This window comes from Ailuropoda melanoleuca, chromosome 14 (genome assembly GCF_002007445.2).
Source record: "Ailuropoda melanoleuca isolate Jingjing chromosome 14, ASM200744v2, whole genome shotgun sequence".
In the NCBI taxonomy this organism is placed as follows: domain Eukaryota; kingdom Metazoa; phylum Chordata; class Mammalia; order Carnivora; family Ursidae; genus Ailuropoda; species Ailuropoda melanoleuca.
Genome location: NC_048231.1, coordinates 8,696,516 through 8,708,997, shown reverse-complemented (window position 1 = coordinate 8,708,997; position 12,482 = coordinate 8,696,516). Strand labels below are relative to the sequence as shown.

The window sequence follows — 12,482 nt, the reverse complement described above, 5'->3', positions numbered from 1 at the left end:
AGTGGTTATGACAGAGAGTACAGAACCCACAAAGCCTAAAGTATTTACTGTCTGGACCTCTAAAGAATAAGTTTGCTGACCCCTGTCCAAAGATATTTTATACTTAGAAGGCAAAGAGTAATAACTAAAGTTTGAGCAATAATAAACTAGAGCATTACTGTTAATACCGTTGCTGCTGCTGCCCAAGATACACCTAGGAGGGAAGATGCATCTATACTAGGATTTACTTTCAGTATACATAAAAGTAGCCTTCTTATTCCTCTAAATGTTATTTAATACTGGTGGTGATATTCATTCATCTATCAACCCTACAAAAGCAGCCTCATCTTAAGGGATAGGGCACGGCATAGGTAAAGGTAATTCTTAAAAATGGCAAAAAGGAAGGGAATGAGAAAGTAAACAAGGTCCACAGAGTTCATATTGAAGTATCACATAGTTAACCGATACCCTATTAAACATACCCTGTTTAACAACAGTGGGAAATTGCCATAATGTGAATCTCTTTTGAACCTCATCAATGGGGTTATACTAAACTGACCTCATTATAATGGGGTCTCCTAAATGACTGTAGTCTTGAATCACCACAAGCAAGAGACACATTATAATAAGACTCCACTATATTTATACAATATTCAAAACTAATAGTTATTTTCTCATTGGTTCAAATGCCTACATTTTATAGAGAAATATTTTAAATTTGAAAAATCCTATTCAAAATTATCTCATAATCACCTGATTTATCTTTCCTTAAATAAAGTTTCACCTTAAGGATTAAGACATGTAAGTATATCATATGCTACAATCAAACTTATGGCAAGGGGTGCAGAAGGTAAGGGGGAAACACTTAAATTATCTCAATGACACCCAGCACTACAATGCTATCTTTAATCTTCATAAAGAAATATAATTTATGTCCTCTTACATCAATTGGTCCTTGCAGCACAATCAACTCCTTCTCTTACACTATTACCTTGACCTTTGGTATCTTTGTGAAACTGATGGCAGTTCATTTTTAAACTCCGTAGTTGCAACAGCTTTACTGCTTCTTTCTTCTCAGCATTTTTTAAAGGAATCTTCCTGTAAATTGTCACCTGTGTGTCAGTCATTAATGATTATCTAAAATGGTCACTCCCTTCACTGGGCATTTGTCCTCTACTCTTTAATATCAGCCATGCTCTTTCCAAGTTCCAATATGAAAAAATAATATGGGTAAAATTACTAGAATCATTCCAAATAGTTTATTTTGTTATCTGAATCTACTTTCTGACTTCCTATCAGTTTCTTTTTGTGGTAGGCAATAACATAAAGTCACAAATATTCTGCTCTTTTACAATGGTATTCTAAAAAGCTCAGAGGACTTGATAGGTATAAATCCATTTGCTGTCATCCTTTTAATTTTGTGTGAAAAGCAACATTAAGTCCATTTTATAGATGGAGGTCTAATATAGAGAGATGAATTCACATTCTTGATTCTAGATGATGAAGAAAGGGATATCCTAAAAACTTCATTCCTGCAACTATATCTTTAGACAAATATGCTTTTGGCATTTTATATTTGTAAAATATTTAATGATATTTTGTTGTCATTGTCTTAGTATATATTTTGTAAAACCAAAGTATTCTGGCATGCCAGCCTCTGCCCATTTTATGAGAGTAGGCTTGTAAGAATGGGCTGGAAAGACGATTTCAAGATATTATCACTTGATAAATTCAAGGTAAAAATCAACATTTAGCATGTCATCTCTACTTCTTTTTCCTTTCCCACAGCTATACCATTGTATACTTTAGGTTCTATCCTACTGGATTTTTTTCCCTAGAGAAAATTCTTTCAATATTTTTTCAACCATTATCTACTTATTTTTAAGCTAAAGCTCCATTTTTATTTAGTTAATAATAGCAAATATTTATACAGCAAATAAATACTTTTGTTAGTGTTTTACTTATGTTAATTCACATAGTTTAACTCTATGAGGTAAGTATTCTTACTCTTTCTATTTTACACATAAGAAAACTGAGGTATAGCAAGTTAAGGAAGTTATATAAGGTCACTAGTAAAAGGTAGATCTAGGATTCAAACCCAAGTAGTCTGTGCTCTTAAACACTATGTTATCCTGCCTCACAAATGGTTTATATGGGCAATACTACTTCTCTAGTAAGAGTTCTAAATAAATATGGAACTTACCATAATAAGCGTATTTGTAATTATTTGTATGTTTACTGATAATGACCATCTTAAAGACCCCCAAAAGCTGAGTACGTATTCTGATACAGAGTAGGCATATAATTAAGAAACATAATTAAGAGAATGAAGACAGTATTTTATATATGGATTCTTCTTACATGAAATTTTTGGTTTTGCGTTATGTTCAAAATTCTAAAATACTGACCTTGAGGAACAATGTACCTTTCCCTTTTTATTCTTACAATGTGGAATAGGAGCCTTTTAACATGATAGTTTATAATTTATCTAACTGATTGAATTTTGTATCTTTTCCTTTCCCCTTTTACAATTATACCAAGGAGGGTTTTTTTTTAATGCATAAATAAAATAGAGGTTGAATATCTTGGGAAATTCTGTGTCTGGTGGAAAAAAATGAATGTAAAAAAAATACAAAAGTAAGTGGATGTAAGGGGAAAATGTAATATTTGTCTTCAAATATTAGGAGAACTATCATGTAAAAAAGAAATTTACATTCTTTTGTACAGTACAAAGAAGAATTAAAACCATGGGGTAGAAATGATAAGGTCCCAGGTTTCAGTTTGGTATGTTTGGACTTTCAAACAGAGTTGAAAAAGCAACAAACTTCCAGATGGAAGATGTAGCAATTGAGATGTTTAGACAAAGGTTGGAAATGATGAAAAGGGTATGCTAGGACTTTGAACATAATGGCCTTTGAATTCTCTTCAAACTCTGAGATACTGTGATTTCTCTATTTTTTATATAGTTTGTAATTTTATATAAAACACTAAGCTAACTTGAGGTACATCACTGACAAAATCTATGATGAGAAAATGTTTCCAAACAACAAATCAAAAAACCGGAACTTGATGCTTCACAGTAATTTCAGTTTTATCTACAAATAATGGTGTTATCGGATAGTCACTAGGTCTGTAGATTAAATCAGGACTTAAAAACAAAACAAAAAACATTTTTAAAAAATCTTCAAAAAGAATGAAAGTTAGTCCTACTAAAAAATGAGTTGATGCAGTATTTGAATAAATGACATCTCAAAAACTACTTTTAGAGAGACTTGACGGCATGATTTTACTGTGTGTACTGGTTGATAGTAGACTTAGATTTAAGAATTCTGGCTTCTAAGGAATCTCAGAATAAGGACAGTTGCTGTTTTTCATCTCTACAGATGGTGCTACTCTAGATGCTCTAAGAAAGAGATTAAAATAACAGGTCAGTTTATTCATTTGTCTATGTAAAATGAATACTCTGCTGTAGCCAGGAAGATTTTCTTAATTTTATCTTTCTCTGTAGCTTGATCATACTTCCTTACTCCCATTAGTAATGTCCTTCCTCTTCTTTCCTAATCTGAATCTATCTCTCTTCTTCAATTTTAGCTTTACTATTACCTGTCCAAAATTTTTGCTGATTAATTTTGAAGTACTAATTAATTACAATTAATTAATTTTAGCTTTCTCTTAATCTTTCTCTTTAAAGGAATCTTTTGGCTGCACATTTCTGATATTAGGTTTATACAGTCTTGATTTGTCAGGTGACTGTGCTAGGAGTACATGCACTTTAGCACTCACTCAATGAAGCCCAACATGCTTGACAAATACTTGTAAACTGAACAAAAACTATAATTGATGTTTTTAGCAATCTGGTAGCTCATAAATGTGCCTACACTCTAAGACATATGCTGTTTTTTAATGGATAATGCAAAATAATTATAAACCCCAGCTATAAAGTGGGTTACTATGGAAAAGCTACCCTGAATTTCATATATCTCAGCTCAGTCAAACCGTATTCCAAGAACTTTAAACTACAGAGGAATTAGAGAACTAAAACAAAATAAATAGGTTCAGGTAGGATATCAAGAGGTAATTAATGCAACTGCACTAATAATCCACATTCCTCGTATCATATACACTATAGAAATTCTTAATCTTGTTCCTTTGCCCCATGCCTGAAAGTAGTAGTAGGGAAATGACTTACATCTTTATTTTTTAGACTATCCAACAAGGTATGATAGTAGCTAACAACAGATACCAGAAGTACACGGGGTAGTAGCAGAAATATTTGGGGCTGCCACATCTTATTAGAGGTAATAGGTAATATAATTAAATGAGGAAGGAAAGGTAAAGAAAAAAATGAACATTTACCAAACATCTACAAAAGTGCCAGGCATTATACTAGATTGTTTGACATGCATTATTGTCACTTACTAGTTTGGATAACCTTGGGCAAGTCAATTAATTGATCTGTGTCTCAGTTTCTCCATCTTTAAAATAGATATAAAATAGTACCTGCCTCATATGGTTGTTTTGAAGACTAAATGAATTAACATGTGCTTAAAACAGCTGCTGACACGTAGTAAAGTGCTATATATAAGTGTTAGTTATTATTACTGGCTACCCTTATAATCTCAATCACTAGAAACAACAACCCTAAGAGGTAGGCATTAGCAAATTTAGCGAATGAGAATTATGAAGTTGGAACAGGTTAATTTGCCTTAATTTCATACTTAGTGGTAGAGCTGAGATTCAAATTTATGTCTGACTCTGTATTGTTAGTGTTTCCACTATATCATATTGCATCTCAACATGTTTAGACAAAGGTAAGACACAGAAACATATTTCTTATGTCCAGAACTATTTCATAAAAATTCAAGAAAGAGGTTAAGATGGCATAAAATGAGGGCGCCTGGGTGGCGCAGTTGTTAAGTGTCTGCCTTCAGCTCAGGGCGTGATCCCGGCATTATGGGATCGAGCCCCACATCAGGCTCCTCCACTATGAGCCTGGTTCTTCCTCTCCCACTCCCCCTGCTTGTGTTCCCTCTCTCGCTGGCTGTCTATCTCTGTCAAATAAATAAATAAAATCTTTAAAAAAAAAAAAGATGGCATAGAATGTAAACTCTGACCATAGAAGAGTGATGTATTTTAGTCAATCTAGCTTAAAATACTTCAATTACAAGGGTTTCTGATATCCTGCTTTATCAATTTCATACTGTTGTTATTCTATTTATGAATAATTTTAAGATACTCAAAATCCTAGTTCAATATGGTTATATTTAGCTTTACCATGTATAACAGGTATTAGTAAAAAAAAAAAAATCCTAGTGCTATAAAATAAATATTCATAGAGTTCTAGACCATTAGTATAGGATATTTTTCCAGGGAAATAATCAAAGTTTTTGGAAGAATATTATATATACTTGAAAACAACTACATTAATTCAAATGACCTATGTCAATGATTAAATTTTCTTTCAAAAACAGAAATTGTTACATATGATGTTTTTCTATGCTTCTGCTATAATACAGGAGTTTTTCTGATTGTCAAAATGCCCAATGTTAACTTTTAGGCGAAGCTGTTAAATGTTCTCACTGATTTTCATGAGTCACAAATTGAGAATCATTAAAGTATAGTCAGTAACTCTGACCTAATAACAGGTCAAGGATGTCTCCTACATTTTACTTACACAGTATTCTTGCTTTTGAAGCACTATAATTATGGAAAAATGGCTAATGACTGCATAAAACGACCCCTGGCTTACAGTACACTCACACCTAAAATGATGAAATATATAAATTGTGACAAATTGATTATAAAACAAATTTTACAAAATAAACAATTTTTCTTTAATTTGATATTTTTTGAAAAAATTTCTAATAACCTAAGTGGCAAATATTTACAAAATGGCTTAAATAGTAATCTGTTCCAAAGAAATGTAAATATTACAGTCTATAAACAGAATATGTCTTCTAAAATTCATAATCCTAGAAATTCATCCTTTGTACCAATTTTAGAGTATTCTATCCTTTTAGCATTGGTCATTTTGTAAGATGCCTGTTCACTTACATAATGAACCTACTCCTGTGGCTACAACAGCAGAGTTCAATAGCTGCAACCAAACTTTACAGCCTGAAAATACTAAAGTATTTACCATCTGACCTTTTGCAGAAAAAGTTTGTTGACCCCTGGTCTACTGAATGACAATGTCATCTTTACTCACATTCTTTATTCACTTTTTAAAAATTGATTTTTACCTTTTTTTCTTTAGTAATCTGAAATGTGTTGGGTTTCATTTCTTAAATGCTTAATTTTAGAAGGAGCAAAGAAAATACACTTTCCTGCTATAATGAAGTGTATTGCCAAGTTATCTCAATAGATAATACAGCATAACAAAAGATTCCTAATTCTAAATAATATATAAAACTTTCAACTTTTAAAATTGATCAAACTAATGAATTTGTTATACATTAAGTAAAATCTCACTCTTTAAAAATTTTTGAACTGCTGTTCTTAGCAATACCTCCTCCTCCTAACAAAAGTGTCCTGATATAATTGGTCAGAATAAAATAATTAAACAAAAGGAGGAATAGCAAAAATTTTAAGAAACTACAGATTTTCATATAAGGGATATTCATTTAAACGGAAAAGTTTTAGTTGCAACTGTTCAACTCTGCTGTTATAGCTATAGGCATTACATAAATGAATGACTGTAGCTGTGTTTCAATAAAACTTCATTTATGGGCACTGAAATTTAAACTTCAAATAATTTTTATGTGCCACAAAGTATTATTCTCCTTTTGATTTTTTTTCAGCCATTTAAAAAAACCCAAAATCTATTCTTAGCTCACAAGCCACACCAACACCAACAAAAAGACAGGCCGGATTTGGCCTATAGGGCTTGTTTGCCAACTCCCAAAACAAATTAAGAGTTTCTTGTAAATAGGGACCATGTCTTATTAATTTTTTAACTCCAGCACCCAGCATGGCATGGGATACATATTAAGGATTAAAAATGAAAAGCTTGATGAATGAATGAATGGATGAGAACCAAGATGAATGTTGGGCTTCTATTTAACTCTTTAATTTATGATCAAAATAAAATATTAGTATACAACCCTTTATTCTGATGTAGCCTAATAATCTAAAAATGCTTAAAGTTATTTTTACCTTCTATATATCAAATAATTTAATATTTTCAAATTTACCATAACATAAAATATTTCTTTGCAATTATATATACATTTTTAAATGCTTCTTGATCTTTTAGTCTCTTCTAGAATTTACGTCTAAAAGGTTTTCACTTTGCCTCACTTATAAGCCCCTAATTTTACTTTTTAAGAATAATAAGATTCTTTATGTAACAATACCTATTTTGGACATATATTGTTTTTAACTGATAATGAGACACGAAGAGATAATACTGTGTATAGCAATGAATTCTTATGTTCTATAGAATTTTATAATTACTAGCATTTCACCAGTGACAACAGATTATTCAACCTTTGTCAGATCAGAGAAAATAAAATCTACTCTTTTTTAAAACAATTATTTATTTGAAGTAATCTCTATGCCCAATGTGGGGCTCAAACACATAACTGCAGATTAAGAGTCAAACAAACACTACTCCAACTGAGCCAGTCAGGAACCCTGAATATAAAATCTATTCTTAAAAAATAAAGCTTCTTATATCAAAATAAAACTCTGAAAAGTTGAAGGGAATAGATTATTATGCTATTATATATAAGCTTTGATAGTATCTCATATTTAGAGGCAGGGAGCAGGCTAGCAGACATGCAAATATCAGATGAACCATATTCTAAGACACAAAGCCCAAAAAAAGAAACAATTTCATAATTTAGGGAAATCGATTCTGAATGCCTTATTTCTATTAAAAAGAAAAAAGGAAACAAGATATACTTTACTGAATTTGCTGTTATATTTTTCTTTTTAACAGACCTGGGAACAAACCCAAGTTTATTAAACTTTTCATTTTCTCTAGGGTTCATACTCATTGACATCAAGTTTAGATAGTTTTATTTCATTCATCGTATTTATTGCTTCCTCCATTTTTTTCCTAACAACACACACATTCCACAAACAATTGTCCTTTGTGTTTGTAGATTAGACTAATCACTGTCAATTATTGACTGTAAAATATTAGTACCTTAATGGAGAAGTTTTTTATTATTTTACCTTAATATTTAATATTTATGTTTTCTATAACTTGACTATTTAAAAATTTTTGCAACTCTAAGTTACATATAGTTAAATGTAGTCTAGAAATAGTTTCTTCTCTTTTTAGACACAACTATCTATGGCAAGCAAGTTAAACACAAATAACTGTATTATAACAAAACCCAAATTATATTTCTGGATTCCTAGCAGACATCCCAGTGTTATATTTTGGATATTAGAAGAATGACAAGTATTTAAATGTGTAGAGAAGATGGGAAATCTGTAGAATTATTTTTGGTTGGCCCTACATTACTTTTATGTTTGTTTATTTTTCAAAGGCTTAACAGTCCTATGGACTTTTGCTGTAGATAATCATATCCTATATATTTATATATAAGATATGATCTAAAGCAAATCTATTAAAAATCAAGATATTTACAATCGGTAAGTCACCCATTCTCAAAAAAAAGATATTAAGAAGGACCTATTATGTATATTTTAAACTCATTTAAAGAAAACACCTGAATACAACTCTACCCAGGTAGTTGCTATAGGCATATTTAAATGTAAGAATTTAAGAGCACCTCTAAGGTTTTAAGGTAACTGAAAGACTTCATTTAAGAATAAAGGGCTTCTTAATTTCTGATATAATGAAACATAAATGGTCAGGGAAAGAGACTCTTATCAACTAATGGTACTAAAAAAAGTGGATGCGATAAGCAGATATTAAAATGGTAGAAATTTAAAACCTCTGATTTATATTAAGGTGAAAAAGATAAAATGTGAAACTTACTATGTCAAAATTTAAAAATAAAAGATTGTAAAGATTTCATGGATATACTTTAAATCGACTTACTATAAGACTGTTTTTGTCCATTTGGTAGTTACATACCAAAAAAAAAAACTACTACCAAATTTGTTCACTTAGTATTTATGTAGCAACTAATAGAAAAAAAATTTAACCCTTATTAAGTTAACCCTTGCATATAGCACTTACTAAAATGCCAGAAATAGTCCTCATTGAATCCCACAGCTATCCTTGTACATAGGTACTTTTGTTTACCTCATTTCATAGGAAACTGAGGCACAGATGGGGTTCAATAATTAGCCTATAGTCACTTTGTTAATAAGTAGCAGAGCTAAAATTCAAAGGTTTAAATTTTCAACCTAGCATTTTGGTATTAACTTGATACACCACAGAATATAAAATACTTAACTGTGTGTAGGAAGTATTCTCCCCAATTAAAAAGAATGTTATCTGGTTATAAATGAATTCCATAGTAACTTATTTTCTGATATAAAAAGAAATAATATGAAAACATTAAATCATCACAGAAAAAATAGGGACATATAAAGCCAAGGTCATTTACTTCAAATACTTAACACAGTGACCAAACTCCAAAAATCAATGTCTTCACATATGTAAGCAATTTTCTTACAAACAAAACACAAACACACCTCTACAGGAGATGACTTCCCTCCAATTGTACTTTTTAAGTTAGTCTCACAGTCTAAAACAAATGTAAAAACTGGCCAAAGGACCATTTCTCCTTAACACCCAAAAGCTTATTATGTAAGAATGACTTCTTTTTTGAGCAATTGAAGTTAACACTTTCCCAATACAACTCTATTCTGATTGCTTTAAAAACAAATTACTTTATTTGTAAGTTTAATTATAATAATATAATTTAATAATATGATATAATTAAAATAATATAATTATAATTTAAAAAAATTTTTATTATATTATGTTAGTCACCATACAGTACATCCCTGGTTTCTGATGTAAAGTTCGATGATTCATTAGTTGCGTATAACACCGAGTGTACCATGCAATATGTGCCCTCCTTACTACCCATCACCAGCCTATCCCATTCCCCCACACCCCCTCCCCTCTGAGAGACTATGGACTCTGAGATATAATTAAAATTTTTACATAGAAGAAAGAAAATATTTTACAATTTGTTAAAAAAAATTTCCATTTCATGTACTAGAACTATGGTTTTCAAAGTTTGAAAGTATGGTCTATGGGGCAGCAAAATCTGCATCACCTGGGACCTTGTTTGAAACACAAATTCTTAGGACCCACTGCAGATTTACTGAATCAGAAACTCTGTGGGTAGGTCCAACAATCTGTTTTAACAAGTCCTTAGTTTGATTGTGGTGCAGGCTAAAGTTTGAAAACTACTATGATAGAGTAAGGTGTACAGTAAATATTTAATAGATGGAGAGCAGAAGTGTCTTGTGTTAATAAAATAGTAGATACAATTATGTACTGGTTTGAAAAATAGAAAGACAAATAAGTTGAAATTCAGCCAGCGAACACTTTTTTGGGAGGTAAAGGAAACAATATGACAAGTGGTAATATAAGTTTGCATGTGACTCTGAGGTTTATGGCTTCCTTAAAAAAAAAAAATAGACTCTTTCCCCTGTATCCCTTATTACTGCCTACTCTTCATTCTCTCTCTAATTTTTCTCCTTATGCAAAGGTTTAAGGTGATTCTTGTGGCATAAAGCCTAGACATTAATTCTGCTTTTTGGCTTATTAAATTCTGCATTTAAATTCACATTAGAATTATGGACTTTGTAACCCTTTCTCTTCAAAAGTACTGTAAATTTGGTATATATATTCTATCACAGTCAATTTCCTGTGCTTTAAGACCAATGACAGAAAACAGAAATCAGATACATTTTGAATTACATTAACAAAGTACATCAGACCAGATGCCATGTTAAGAGTTAGAGTTCTGCTATCACCTCCTTTGGCAACATGCCTGAAGTTTAGCTTCTATCACAGACCACTGAACAAAAGCAAATTACCTTCTGGACCAGCTCAATCTTCCTCATTTTATATCATGTGTATAAGTCCAAAGAAAAGAAGTCAAGAAATATTTTTTATTTAACAGTTCTTCCACAGCAAAGTTTTTACATTCTTAGAACCACAAGTCTCTTGTTCTGCCTAGCAAAATTACAAAAATAATATAAAACATAGTAAAAAAGATTAAAAATAAGATGAATAGCCTACTTCTTGAATATGAGAAAGGCACATACTATCTCACCTCTGGAGTGACATCTCGTGGTGCAAACCCTGTTCCTCCAGTTGTTAATATCAAGTTAAGTTCCTTTTCATCACACCAATCTATCAGGGTTTCCTGAAAGAAAACAGTAACATTGTCACATGCAGAAGAACTTACCTGCCCTCTCAAGACATCCACATACCCAAATTCCTTATAAAGAGTGAGGAAACGCAGATTCATTTCAGCAATCAAGAAGAAAATTTTGAAGTGCAATCTATGGAACAGATTTGTTACGATCAAAACACACTGCCGTTGGGGTATTTACTTTATATAGTATAGAAAATGAGGAAGAAAGCATCAAAGTCTTAAAAATAAATGAATCACAGGAAGTACCATAAATTAAGAGCTTATAAAAAAGCCTAATATTGGATATTTTAAAAAAATCTCAGAGGGAAAAGCAGAGCACTCCAACAAAGACAATAAATTGTCTCTATTTTTTTTTTTTTAATTTCTCCATTTGTCTCTGTTCAAGTCTGTCCAGATCTGATAGTCTGGGCTTACTTTATCTTTCTTTCTACATCTCTGCAACAGTTTCTGAAATAAGTTCAGTCTCAAGACTAGATGTGGTTCATTAGGGTTTTGTTTTTGTAATCGTTTTGTAATTCTGATAATAATCAGACATTTGATGGTATGAAGAGAATAGGTTATATAGTAACGCTAATATCCTTATCTTTCATAGCAGAGGTTTGACCAAACCCAAACTTTAAAAAGATAGTAAAAAATATGACTAACTTATTAATAACTTTCCTTATTTTTAAACTTTAGAGAGATCTCTGTTTAGCAGATAACATATAACATGCTCTGACATTCACTTTCTTTTTTTTTGTATTTAAATGAAATAAAATGCTTCTGTCTTATCTTGAGAGTACTATTTTGGTTTTGTATAGCTATTTCTTTCATTCAGTTAAGCATCCATCCATTCTTCTATCTGTAACATAGGAATAGAAAGATGAAATGTTTTACAACTTATAACAGTTATTTCTGTAATTATATTTGTAGTACATTTTAATTTTAATTCCTTTTTAATTTTCTTTGGCAATTTTCAAATTCTTTAAAATTTGCAGGTATTATTAAAAAATAAAGGGATTTTACAAATTGAATTTTCTGGTATTTGTTCTTTATTTTGATAATCTTAATGTCTTATTTTCCCCTCATTTTCACCCAGCTCAGAAACAAATTTTATATGCAACAACTATGCACGTTCTACTGTAGTAGGTTAAATATAGCTACATATTCTTTATAAATCCTCCTGTCAAAAGGTGG

General features: G+C 31.0%; 1 protein-coding gene across 14 annotated transcripts in view; it reads right to left on the bottom strand.

Moving 5' to 3' along the window:
• Positions 1-12,482, bottom strand: part of GPHN (gephyrin) — a 609,565-nt gene that overhangs the window by 314,489 nt on the left and 282,594 nt on the right. For all 14 annotated transcript variants that reach the window (XR_004620093.1, XM_034642048.1, XM_034642043.1 and 11 more), the window contains exon 4: positions 11,202-11,294. Coding sequence is in view for 13 of the 14 variants with exons in the window: in XM_034642048.1 (XP_034497939.1) it covers positions 11,202-11,294 (93 nt within the window). In the remaining variant the exon portion in view is untranslated. The remainder of the gene's footprint in view (positions 1-11,201; positions 11,295-12,482) is intronic.